We start from the raw sequence: 13,505 nt of genomic DNA, 5'->3' as shown, positions 1-13,505 counted from the left end.
TCCCAGTATCTCCATTGGAATTGGAGACCAGTCCAAGAATATGCTCTGTGCCTCTGTCAGGACCAGCTGTTCAGTGTTGGGGTTGGCAGTGTTCTTTGGAGATGGGGGGTTTCTCTGTGGAGTTTGTTGTGGGCAGATGTACAGGTACTCACTCCAGTTTCTGCTGTGATTGGATATCGATACCGGTTTCCAGAATGTTTTGGAGAAAAGGGCACATGGAAATGATTGAAGTTTGATGATAGCTATAAAGCTCCTGCCACTGTGGGTTGGTTAAGTGATCACTGAATGCCACTAGAACACGGGTTTTGGTGATTTAAGGCATTCTGAACATTTTGGCTTATCAAATGCAGTTTATTTCTTCTCTTGACCTTTTGTTTTTTATGTGTGCCTTTGGCAGTTAATACCAGTGTAATTAATGAATTATTCTTTTTCAACTTCATTTATTTCACAATTATGTAGTAGCATTTTGATGTTCATTTTATATCTTTATTTAACAACTAGAAGTGCTTTGTGACTCCAGGGAGATAGCTTCATGAGAACAAAGAATGAATAAAATACATTCACACAAAGCTAGTGGTGTTGTTTATTTGTATAAATGCAGCTTGGTGTACTTTAATCATTATATGGTAATCTTTTTGACTTTTCCTTTAAGGTACAAGCAGTGGTACTATGGCTTGTTGGGACATGAGGTTCCAGTTGCCAATTTCCAGTCACTGTCACCCTTCCAGGGCTCGAATCAGACGCCTCTCCATGCATCCTCTGTACCAGTCCTGGGTGATTGCAGGTAAAATGGAGGGCAGGCTTTCAGGTGTTGGGGGATGTTTTTGGAAGTGCATAATATGCTGCTGCCAAGACTCAAATTCTTAGAGTTTTTATTTCATGTATGAACCAAATCTTGATTTTGTTCTGTTTCTGATGATGGAAGTTCCTACCACTGCTATCTTGCTGTCATTTCATATTTATTATCCTTAAAAATGATCTCATTAATTGTACCATTACCTTCCATTTGTTTCCTTTCTCCCATATTTTTGTTGAAGCTGCCACCACCATCTTAGAAATGTGAGTTAGAAACCTTGACTCATCCTTGTCAGATGCCATTTCTTGTTGATGTGTTTCTGTTGTGTTTTTTGCAAGCTTCGCTTCCCATCCTTCCCCTCACTGGGCATTTGGATTTTCTTGTATGGATTCTTGGCAGGTCTTTGAAATTTACTTTCCTTATCTGTAAAATGTGGTTAAAAATACTTTCTTAGCAGAGTTTTAAGAATTTGAGATAAAACACTAGAGCACACAGCCTGGCATACGTGCAGTGCTTGGTAAATAGTAGCTCTTGCTGTTCTTATGTCTTCTCATTGGTTGTCTTGCATCTAGCCTCTTTGGTCCCTTCTCATATGCTGCTGCTGTCAAAGACTTTGTGTTGCCAAATTTGATGGCCATTGATCTGCTCACCTCTTACTTGACTCATCCTTTGGTCAGTTACAGTATCCTCTTTCTGAACTACTTTCCTTACATGACTTCAAGGACATCACTTTCTTGGTTCTCGTGTTCATTGATTTGCAGCTGATTCCCCATCTTCTTTTAAAATTGACCTGCTCCACTGCCTCAGGGCTCAGTCTTTGGTCCTAACTCCTTCTCCTTCTACACTGGCTTTGCTGTATGACATTGTGTAGTTCCATGCTTTAAATACCACATTTATTCACAGTTTTATAGCTACTTAAAATCCCCCCTAAGATATCTAATAGACACCTTAAATTTGACATGTCTAAACCAAATACCTGGTTTCCTTACCCTGAGACAAAACTGTTCTTCCCACCATACTGTCCAAGTAAATGACAGCTCTTTTACTCGAGGTGCTCAGGAAGCCTGGTGTTGTCCTTGATTCTTCTCTCTCAGCTTCCTTCTAGTCCTTTAGCCAATCTTGTATGGTCCTTAAATACATTCAGAATCTGATCAATTTTTACTATTTCCTTCACTGTCTCCCTTCTCCAAACCACTGTAATCTCTTGTCCCTATTAATACAATATGCTTGTAACTCCCTGCTTTAATCCTTACTTAAGACTGTTCTTTCTGCTGTTCAGTACCTTCCCATTCCAAGTTATAGCCAGACTCCTTACTATGGCCCAGATGCCTTTTGGGGATATGCCCCTGCTACCTCTCTGACCTTTTGTTTATCAGTCAGGGTTCCAATAGGAAACGGATGGCATACCCAAGGTAGGATAATTTGAGGATTTATTTTCAAAGGAACTATTGAGGGAAGTATGGTTAGAGGGATCATAAAAGCAAAATGAAATGGGGCTGGTATCAGAAGATGGCGGAGACGGGATGGTTACTGGAGTTTGCAGAGAAGTTGAGTAGAGAGGGCCACCTTGAGAGGAGCAGGGAGTTTGACATGAGGGACACAGCCCCCCTGAGATGAGACATTCGTCTATCCCTTTGGTCTCCTACTATGGCTTCCACAGGCCTATATTAGTTCCCTATGACCATTTATTCTTAGGTATAATAAATTACCACAAAGTTGGTAGCTTAAAACAACACAACATTTATTCATTAACAGTTCTGGAGGCCAGAAATTTGAAATGAGTTTTTCTGAGCCAAGTTCAGGGTGGCAGCAGGGCCACATTACCCCTGTGGGGTCTAGGGGAGAATCCATTCCCTTGCCTTTTCATGCTTCTGCAGCTGTATGCCTTGGCTCGTGGACCCCTTCATCCATCTTCAGAGCCACCACCATAGCATCTTGCTCCATTGTCCTTTTGTTTTCTGCTGTCAAGTCAGCCTCCCTCTTCTAAGGACACTGTGATTGCATTTAGGGCTCACTTGGACAACCCAGGAGAATCCCATCTTGAGGCCCTTAATTTAATCATATCTACAAAGTCACTATACAACATAAGTTGACATGTATAGTCTCTGGAGATTAGGACCTACATATTCAGGGGGCTTTTAGTTTACCACCAGCCAAACCCACGTAGAAGCCAGAGGGCACACACAGGGTCTGTTGATGTGGCCTCTATGGATTAGCCTTAGAGTGGCAAATGGAATGTGGCCAGGCCTCCTGTGCCTTTTCCTGCCTCTCCCCCATGCTCAGGTCACCACAGCCACAGGGGCTTTCTGGCTTTCTCCTGGAACTAAGCGCACTCCTGATTCAGGGCCTTTGCATTTTTTTGGTTTATTATCCCCATTAGAATGTAAGTTCCATAAAACAGGGAATTTTTTTTTTTTTTTTTTTGTCATTTCATTTTTTTGCCTCCTCTTCCTTAGCATCTAGGACAGGGATAAGTTCATAGTACACATTGTTGGTTCAGTAGATATCAATGAAGAAATGAAGTATTGTCACCATCATCACCGCCCCAAACTCAAAAACAACTGAGGGATAATGTCTTTCTCAGGTCTACACTTTCCTTTTTTGATCCTGCCTTCATCTCCCATCCCTCCCTATCACAGATGTGCTTCAGTCACACCAATTACTCATTTTCCCAAAGAATACAAAACATTGTTTGTGCCTGAAATGATTTGCCTATATGCCACCTGTATCTGCCCAGCTCTACTTGTTCTTTTAGTTCCAATGAAAATGTCTCCATGAGGTGACCTCAGTTCTTGCCAACGGATTGGATCTTTTCCTTGAGTTCAGGTGGAATTCTTCAGTTCTTTTTGCTCTCATTGTCTTAATCCTTTAAATATTTTTTTCTCTACTTCTAGACTGTAGGTTTCTTGAGGGCAGAATCTGTTTAGGCTTTATCTTTCTACTCCACAGTTCTCTTCACTGTGTTGTACACCAGTAAATATTTACTGGCAGTTTATTAAAACAGTCTGGTGACAGAGTCACAGTATTCTTTAAAAGTAGAGTGAGGATTTTTTGCAGGATCAGAAAAATGGAAAGAATAACAGGCTGACTTGGATTATCTACCAAGATGTGGAAGCTCTGAGAATAGTGCTCTGGTCTGAGTAATGGTTCTGGCCCGTGTTTTCCTTAGCTGTGCAGGGCAACAATGAAGTATCCATGTGGGACATGGAGACTGGCGACAGAAGATTCACTCTCTGGGCTAGCAGTGCACCACCACTCTCTGAGTTACAGGTTTGCCTCCAGTTTTATTCTAAAGACAAGTCGAGTTTCCCATACCCCAGGCACTCAAACCTGGTATCTCTTGGGCTTTGTGGTTGTTTTAAATTAGTCTCAGGTGGCTTTCCCATTCCTCAGGCTTACTAACATCTGGGAGGTTTGGTTGCTAGCTCCATAAGGCTTGTGAGATCTCTGTGGAGCCCCAGTAAAAATTTGGGGTAATTGGAATGTGACCCTCTTACCTACACTTTTTTCAGGTTGCCACCCCAAGTACTTCACTGGGGCAAAAGGTAGAAAAGAGGTTTTGTTCTCCTTTAGTTGGAGTCCTCCCAAATAAAAAATGTTAAGAGGCTGAAGAGATTTTGCCTCTTTATTCAGAATGATACAAAGCAAATGCAATTTAAGATCCCAAAGAAAGACCTATAGAAGATATACATAAGTGGTCTCTGATTTCTTCAGTTAATCAGAAGCCTGGAAAGCTACTGTCAGTTGACTTGTTTCTAGAAATGCCAACACTGGTATCTTTAATTTGCTTCCTATTTCTTTCTTTTTAAAGCCCTCTCCTCACAGTGTCCACGGTATCTATTGTAGTCCTGCAGATGGAAATCCCATCCTTCTAACAGCTGGCTCAGACATGAAAATAAGGTACAATATCTGATAAAGGATACTTACTATGTAACACTTGAGAGAGATAATAAGGATAATATGTGGTTGGATAGTCTGGTTAATGTTAGGGTGTTATCAATGTTGGTAATGTTTATCCTTCACATCTTGCAGGAATAGCTATTAATACTTCATTTATCCCTAATTTTATGCTATTCTAGGAAAAATCTCTTTTCCTAATAAAAAAAAAACAAGTTATGTGTTGATGAATATAAGTTAATGATCATTAATTCCTCCTCATCTCTAGATATGATCAACATTCGTTTTGTCTCTCTAGGTTTTGGGACCTGGCTTACCCAGAGAGGTCCTATGTTGTTGCAGGAAGTACTAGTTCTTCGTCTGTGTCCTACTATAGGAAAATAATTGAAGGCACTGAAGTTGTCCAGGTACAAGCAGTCTTGTTTTCTTTCAGCTTCTGTAGGCACAAAAATGACTTCGGCCAAGAGTGGCAGTATTTAAGAGAGATGTTTCTTTTCTTTCTTTTCTTTTTTTTTTTTTTCTGTGTGGTTTTTTTTTTTTTTTGAAATTCACTTTTATGAAGGTATAATAAACATATTAAAGGCACACACATAAGTACACAGTTGGAAGTAAGCACTTTATACACTTGCTCAATCTTTACAAGAAAGTACCTTTATTACTTTCATTCTACAAATAAAGTTAAGCACCATGAAGTAACTTGTCTAAGATCATCCAGGTATTAGGCAGAAGAGCTGGGGTTCAGACCTGGCTTTTGGAACTCCAAAGCTTATGTTCTTGAGTTGGGCAAAAACTTCATGTGAGATAATGAATCTGCAAGTGCCTGGGTCCTAGAAGGTGCTCAGTAAATGAATGAAAGCTTCCTTGATGACAGATAAGTATTTGCGTCCATATCCTGGTCATTTATACCCCTTTATTATAGGCTTTCTCTTTTTTCTTCTGATGGTGGCAGAAGGTAATACAGAAAATTTATAAACAGGCCAATAATTTGTACATATTTGTAAGTGGCCTACTTGTGGAAAACAGTATCATTTTGGACTCTTTTACTCAGTGTATTTGTGAAAGGATGACTACCTCACAGAAAGTTTTAGCTTTAACGACAACAACCTGTCCCAGAAGCAACAATATTGATAAGAGGTACAATGTGGTACAGGCTTTTAACTTCTGGCATTCTCCCTGACTTCTAACCATTAAACAGGAGATTCAGAATAAGCAGAAGGTGGGACCAAGTGATGACACCCCTCGGAGGGGCCCAGAATCTCTGCCTGTGGGACACCACGACATCATCACAGATGTGGCCACCTTTCAGACAACGCAGGGCTTCATTGTTACTGCATCTAGAGATGGGATTGTTAAGGTGTGGAAATGAAAAACTAGTGGTTTGTAAAATTTGTAATAAAGTTATATGTATACTGTAACTTGAGAGGAAAGGTATTTTTAGAGGACAGAAGTGAGATTCCTTTTCAAAATCGTGTCTGTATATTTACTATTTCATTATTAAAGAGATCCCATCCAAGGTGGTTAGGGAATTTGCACTGGACTAATATGCTCATGCATATCTCTGCAGGAATCAGCCAGACAACAGTATCTGGGACTTTTTATTGTATAGGTCACAGAGGTGAAGAATTTAAAATGCTAAGACTTACATGACCTAAGTTTACTTTGTATTGAAAAAAGTGGTTGTAAGCTATTAACAGTGTAAACACATTTTTGCTATTAAAAGTGCTATTCAAACCAGCTAATAAACTGTATTCAAGCATCTTAAGTTTTTTTGTTTTTGTTTTTTTGCTGTTTTAAACAGTAAACCTGAGCAGAATAGTAAACTTTTCAGCAATATTTGTTCTGAAGAAATGGACTCAGTGTCACAAAGAATCTGTGTCAGAAGTAAGTCTTATGCCCACATTTCTGGACTTTCAATATTGTTCTTTCTGCTTTATATCTTTCTTCCTGATTTACAGTCTGCCTGATTAACGCTAGAACTGATCTGTGTATCGACCCTTGAAAAATGTCTCTCCTTAGCCATTCCACTTGCTTTTATCCAGTGTCAGTTAACTAAGCTGTTAAAAACATGCCAAACCTCTATACTTTTAAATTAAGACAAATTGGCCTTCCCCACAAAAATAAACCCTTCAGGCTTATCAATTATTATTTGTACATGAATCTAATTGTCTCTTCACATTTAATTGTCATCCATTTGCTGAAGGGTTTATGGTATTAAAATGCTTCATTTTTAAATTAGTTACTTGAGTCTATAAACCAAAGAGTTAAGTAGATAATCTGACTCTGGGGAAAACAGTACTTAAATATTCAAATTTAATTTTCTGTAATTATATGATTCCATTATGGTACATGACAGTTTGCAGTGCACAGGTCTGTCTTTACAGTTCAGTGCACTTAGTTTTTGTTTACCTGTCTAAGCTCATCAGAAAACCCTGTCATTCTCAAAGGCCTGAGTTTGGAGTCTGGACCTTGACAAGGCTAGATAGCTAGTGGAACTGAAGGATTTGCAAATTTGACATTGTCCTGTTACATTGCTTCTGCTTTCCTTCGTGTCTGTTAAGACCATATATCCAGATTTCTAGCTATTAAGTCAGATTTCATGTCTGCAGAGGTTGGAGGTCACCTGTTTGTGACAAACCTTTGACCTTAGAAAGGCATTAAGCCTGGAGCCATTAGCAAAGCCACATAACTGACAAACATGCAGAGAGGAAAAAAATGGGAGTGGGCCAGTGGAGATGTGATCCTTTTTTCCCCTTATCTTCCTGCCATCCATTCCTCTTCCCACTTAAACTCCCCCTTTTAGAAAAGGGGGGCACTTGGTTGAATTGTTACTGAGTATTACAATCTAAGGCTCTGTTGAGTTGCATCTTTTTTAACTTTTTTTTTTTTAAACATGCTTGACTCCTAACTTACTGATGAGGTAATAGGCATGTCCCTTATAGTCAATTAATTTACATGTTTCAACCAGGAAGCACCACTGCCTATTTATGTGATTCTTGGTTTAAACAGGTGTTTAGTTAATTTATATTCACATTTTTGCTGTTTTTTTCCTTTAGAGAAAGAGATAAATCATGGGAAATGCTAATATTAGAGATTTCAAAAAAGGAACTTAGTATATTTACAGTATGTTTCAGACCCTTCATCTATTAAGGATTAAAAAGATCACCAGGGGCGCCTGAGTGGCTCAGTGGGTTAAAGCCTCTGCCTTCGGCTCTGGTCATGATCCCAGGGTCCTGGGATGGAGCCCCACATCAGGCTCTCTGCTCCGAGGGGAGCCTGCTTCCTCTTCTCTCTCTCTGCCTGCCTCTCTACTTGTGATCTCTGTCAAGTAAATAAGTAAAACCTTAAAAAAAAAAAAAAAAGACCCCAAATGCTAAATAATCTCAATTACCAAGGGCAAAAATTTTTGGTGTACTTTATCAATGCAGAGAAAATAGACAAATACATTTTTAAAGTATTGCTAGCAGTAAGCAGGAGGAATTTTTGCTTAATCCGAAGTTAACCAGAAAAATCCCTTTTATTAAAATACTTCTTAAATATTGCTCATCATTTTCCTCTACATGAAACATGAAGTTTTCCTGAACTCCTAAGCACCGCTTAGGATATGAATAAAATTGATGTGCTCTATTCATCTGTTTCCTGAGTATGAATATGTCATTGGGAGCTAACTATTGGAATTGCCTGAGTAAGGATGGCAGAAGTGTTTTAAAACACAGTGGGGATGGTCTTTCTTTCCTAGCATTTATGAAGAGAGATCTAGAAAAGAAAATCACCTACTCATCTTAGGAGTCACTAGCCATCTGCTCCATGCATTCAGGCAGGGTGTCCCTCCTTGCAGAGAGTGACATTCTACCAAGCAGGGCCATTGCTACCAACTCTGGAGCCAGCTCTGAGAATATGAGGTAAGGTCCAAACATTGTTAAAATAAATTAAATAATGTGAATTTGGTCTTTAGTTGTTGAAAATACTAGCCCATCATAAGACTAAGAATTAGTGATCTAGATGGAGGGGTTGAGGGAGCAAGCTGTCAGAATGCTATTGGAGGCTAGGCATTCGGAAGACCTTTCTTCAACTTACTTTGATCTCTGTGCATCTCTTTACATCTCTGCAATTCCAAATGGATTTGTGGATTAAAACATTAACAACTTAATCTTTTCCAAAGTCAATATGCCTTTAAAGCTACTTAGATCTCAGTCAGTCCTATTTGGTACTGCTTACTACTGACTAAATAGCTATCTTATGGGTGAAAGCAACTCAGCTTCACCTATGACCAGTTGTCTTTACTCTCCATGTCTAAAGAATGTATGGATTAGTAAAAAATAATATATTTAACAATGGTAAATAATAAAAGTCCATCAAAATGGCCAGGCAGGAGGCCCTATATAGTGAAGGAACTTCTATCTAAAAAGCAATTATTTATGTTTGAGGGGAATTAACAAGTTTCTCAGTGAGTTAAGGAGGAGTTGGAGCAGAGAACATTATTCTCTGCTTTTTACCTGTCCTAGCAAACAACTGCAGAAAGTGGGAAGAAACCTTCCAACACAAGCCTATCAGAAAGCTGGCCACTCCACAGAGTCAGTGATGTCTTTAAATGGTATCATGGAAAGCCAGATTATCAAAATTATGACATATAAGCATCAGTTTGTAAATGGAAATGTTGAAGTCTTTCAAAACATTAACCTTGGGTTAAACATGAGCATTAAACTGTATTAAGTAGAGAATGGAAGCTTGGTTTGCAGAAAGTGGACTGAACAGAGACCTGCAATTAAAAGAATTAGCACTGGCTCATGTATATACTATGTAAAATTTACCTTCAGATTATATCTCCATTGTACTTTGCAGAACACTTCTTTCATTCTTCCATCTTTTAATGATAAGAGTTCTTGAATTTATCAGGGTGTTGGAATTATGAGATGTGCTCCAAGAAATGGACAAGATCCATCTTAATACCAATGAGTGCAAAGGGTTAAATTGCCCAGTAATCTACAACCTGTGTTTTGTCCAGCCCTCCAGATTGGACTTGTGGATATCCAAATAAAAGTTTCCGATAGTTATGGCAATGAATTTAGTTACTTAAATCCACAGTCTTACCATGCTTCCTTAGGCTAAATTCTTCAAGCACTTCCTTTATCATATTGTTTTGGAGCAGTTTTTATCACCTTTTTTCCATTTTTAAAGATATGGAATGTGTTTCTGGTAAGATTTCGAATAATATCATCACTGCTGCCTCTTGCTACTCTTGGAAGGTATTTTTTATCTTGAAAAAACTTTGCCTTCTGTAATACATCATCTTTGAGGGCAGTTTTATGTGGTCCAGGAACAAAGCTGTGCAAAGAAAGAAGAGAAACATCACAAAAGATAAATGCCATTTCAACTTCAATAGACTATATTAATTCTGTCCTCCTGTTGTCCTCATTCCTTGCTGCATCTTTCCTAGATATACACTGTGCAGAAATACCAGAAGCTGAGACTGTGACATAAGACATCTTGTGAGAATATGCAAAATCATTTTAACAGCAAAGTTCCCTCTTTATGGAACATGTTCTACCCAGAACTTCATATGGTTGGCTTTGATTATTCAGGTCAGAGGTCAAATAGTACACCTCATTAGAGACTGCTACAGCTATAGTTTTCTCAGCACAATATGTTTGTTTCACAACATATCACTGTCCGAACTTTTATTTACTTATAAACCTCTTTGTGATCTGTTCTCTATTCTACCCTCCCAGACAGAAAATTTCACAAGACCATACCTGGTAATCATAGTAATCCCAAGAATCTTAGAAGAGCATATAGTAGATACTCAATAAACATTTATGAATTGTTGAACACTACATCAAAAAGTAATGATATTGGCTAACTGAACATAATAAAAAAAGACAAAAAAACACAATTATCTAATGAAAACATGAATGAATTCCACTTCCTTCTTTCCTTTCTCCCTCCCACCCATCCATTCTTCCTTCTGTCTGTCCATCTATCCATATGTTAACTCTGTGGAAAAGCACTAGGTTATGTATAGTAGGGGACATAGAGGTAACGCTCAGTCTGGCAGGCACATAAAGAGTCTGTCAACTGTAAAGGACAGCTGGGGTCAGACTCTGGGAGGCCAGAATGCCAGATTGACAGGTCAAGGAATCATAGAAGCCAAGTACTGATGGGAAGTCCTAACCTTATCCAATAAAACTGTGCTGTTGGAAATGTCCTATAATTCACTGGCCAGTATGGCAGTCACTAGCCACATATATTGAGCCACATCTACTGAGCACTTGAAATATGGTTAGTGTGACTGAGGAACTGAATTTATAATTTCATTTAATTGAAAGCTAGTGGTTACCATATTAGCGCAGGAAGGGAGCCATTTCAGACAACCTTATTTTACAGGGAGGTGGTAGAAAGACCTTTAGGTCCATAAACGTTCTTCTATTCCAGCTGCACTACTTACTGGCTGAGAGCAGCTCTGAGCAAACCACTTAACTAGAGTGATTCTTGTGTCTTCAGGTGTAAAACGGTAATAAAGACAACCTATGTTGTGAGCAACATTCGAAATCCCCTAGACTAATTACCACGGTGCTCTGTTGGTTACAGATGAGGAAACTGACTGCACATAGAGGTGAATATCAGGGACAGAACTGAGACTATAACCCAACATTCTGATACTAAGAGCTTAGTGTTACTTATATTGAACTTGATTTTTATCTGGGACACCATGAAAAGCTATCAAGATATTTATTAAAATATTTATTGTGGCACCTGGGTGGCTCCATCAGTTAAGCATATGCCTTTGGCTCAGGTCATGATCCCAGGGTCCTGGGATCAAGCCCCATATCAAGTTCCCCACTTGGTGGGAAGTCTGCTTCTCCTTCTGCCCCTTTACCCCCACATGTGTTCTGTCTCTCTCAAATAAATAAATAAAATCTTAAAAAAAAGTTTAATTGAGAGAGAGCATGTGAGAGAGCATTGGCGGGGGGAAGGCAGAGAGAGAGGGAGAAGCAGACTCCCTGCTGAGCAGGCCCAAGGCAGCCACTTAACTGACTGAGCCACCCAGCTGCCCCAACTATCAAGATATTTAGAATAAGAAAGTGAAATGAAAAAAAAAAAAGTCATGCTGTCAGGAACACCTGGGTATGGGTACAGAACCATAGGAAAGGAGATGTCCTGGGGCAGGTTGGATAGTTAAGAAGGTTTGAGGAGCTTGGCATATAAGCTCTTTGTAAATATTTTTAGAATGAATGTGTGAGAGCCTGGTTGCATAAGAAGAGGTTTACTTATACTGATAAACCTCAAACATTTGCTGAATCCTGGTCAAGGGAAGAGTGGAGAGAACTCCAAAACATTGACATCAGAAAAGCAGAGCCAGTATTCACTACATCCATTTCTTCATATTTGAATTTTTCTGCTTTCATGAGCTTTAAATCTGATCTCTTATGAAAACAAAGATATTTAGAAAACAAGTAAGTGAAAGATAAAGAATTTAGTTAGTTCATGTCTTTCTCTCACATACACGTGACATAGATGCATGCATATGTGCACACACACATACTCCACATAGTCCTCTTGCCTCTATATTGAGAGCTAGAAGCAAAGGAGACATCAAATCAACAAAGAACCATGCCATTTTATACTACATGTCTGGGCTTCTGAAATTCTAATCCCAAAGTATATCTCCATTCTCTTCCATCAGTGCTATCTGGAATATATCAAATTGATCAACAGACTTCCCCCAGTTACCAAGAAAGCTAATTTCAGTGCAAACAAAATTTCTCACACCTCCTCCCATTTTTGCTCTTCTGTTTTCTTATTTCCAGAACTAAATATTAGGACCTCAAATTCTCCAGAGCCATAATTGTTTATATGCGCAGAACATGGCTTCACCAATCATGGAGAATGTATGCTTTTGAATCCTGATCACACCATTTTCATGTCTTGGGTTCCCCTCCTCCAACCTCCCTCTTTCTATTGGATCCTTTTTATGATAAGTTGTTATCTTTATTATCTTCCTCCCTCTCTTTGTTAAGAAAAAGCTATTAAACTGGTAAATAGACATTGCTATCTTTTCCCCCCAAATAATTTGAATCTCAAAAGGTTTGAATATGATAAATATTATGTCTCTGGACTTTTTTCACTAGTATACACAGGAGCTTGTATTTGATTAGCATCAGGTAAGAATCATCTGATTACCGTTTGGGAACCATATAGAATTCCTGTTTTTCCTTTTATCCCATATTGTTGAAATACTTCTTTACTGATTGGTAACTCCAGTAATAGGCAGTCAAGATAAAGAAACAGGAAATGAAATGCAGCCAATCATTTTTCATCCTGTACCCAACTCTAGTAAAGCTTGTGTAAAGTCTGGCGGCTGGACAAAATGAGGTGGGTGGGACTCTGTAGATTTCAGTTCTCTGTGATGACAGATTCCTCCATCTATGCAGATAATCAGGAGTCAACTCTGCTGCATTTACTAGTTGACTGGATGCACTGGAGTCAAAAATGCAGACAAGATTGCCTCTATTTCAGGAATCCCTTTTAATATGCATCTTGTGTGTCTAGAAAACATACTTTGGAAGGTAGAATTACAACAGATGTATTATTCATATGACATTGGTGACTCTGTCCATTTTTTACAATTTGATTGTTCTGGCTCTGATCTGTCAGCGCTTTCAAGTCTGGCACAACAGCTTCCCTCACTGGATAAAGCAATAAGCAGGTGGCTTTCTGTCTTTTATTGTCTCTGAGCAGTTCTAAGCACTTACAAAGAGGCTGCCTTACAGTCTCACCCTTACTGGCCATCTGTCTCCTTGATTGCTTTTGTTCA

The 13,505-nt window shown here is 38.9% G+C and overlaps 2 protein-coding genes across 4 annotated transcripts in view; one reads left to right on the top strand and one right to left on the bottom strand.

Annotated features, from left to right (window-relative positions):
- PIK3R4 (phosphoinositide-3-kinase regulatory subunit 4) overlaps window positions 1-6,455 on the top strand; it is a 78,234-nt gene extending 71,779 nt beyond the window's left edge. For both annotated transcript variants that reach the window (XM_032332892.1, XM_032332884.1), the window contains exons 16-20: window positions 653-784; window positions 3,966-4,066; window positions 4,608-4,696; window positions 4,992-5,100; window positions 5,889-6,455. In XM_032332892.1, coding sequence (XP_032188783.1) covers window positions 653-784; window positions 3,966-4,066; window positions 4,608-4,696; window positions 4,992-5,100; window positions 5,889-6,059 — 602 coding nt within the window. In that variant the 3' untranslated portion in view covers window positions 6,060-6,455. The remainder of the gene's footprint in view (window positions 1-652; window positions 785-3,965; window positions 4,067-4,607; window positions 4,697-4,991; window positions 5,101-5,888) is intronic.
- A 1,553-nt stretch (window positions 6,456-8,008) lies between these two features.
- Window positions 8,009-13,505, bottom strand: part of COL6A6 (collagen type VI alpha 6 chain) — a 140,369-nt gene continuing 134,872 nt past the window's right edge. For both annotated transcript variants that reach the window (XM_032332854.1, XM_032332863.1), the window contains exon 37: window positions 8,009-10,015. In XM_032332854.1, coding sequence (XP_032188745.1) covers window positions 9,805-10,015 — 211 coding nt within the window. In that variant the 3' untranslated portion in view covers window positions 8,009-9,804. The remainder of the gene's footprint in view (window positions 10,016-13,505) is intronic.

Source organism: Mustela erminea, chromosome 1 (assembly GCF_009829155.1).
Source record: "Mustela erminea isolate mMusErm1 chromosome 1, mMusErm1.Pri, whole genome shotgun sequence".
Taxonomy (NCBI): domain Eukaryota; kingdom Metazoa; phylum Chordata; class Mammalia; order Carnivora; family Mustelidae; genus Mustela; species Mustela erminea.
This window is presented reverse-complemented; position numbering and strand designations above follow the sequence as displayed.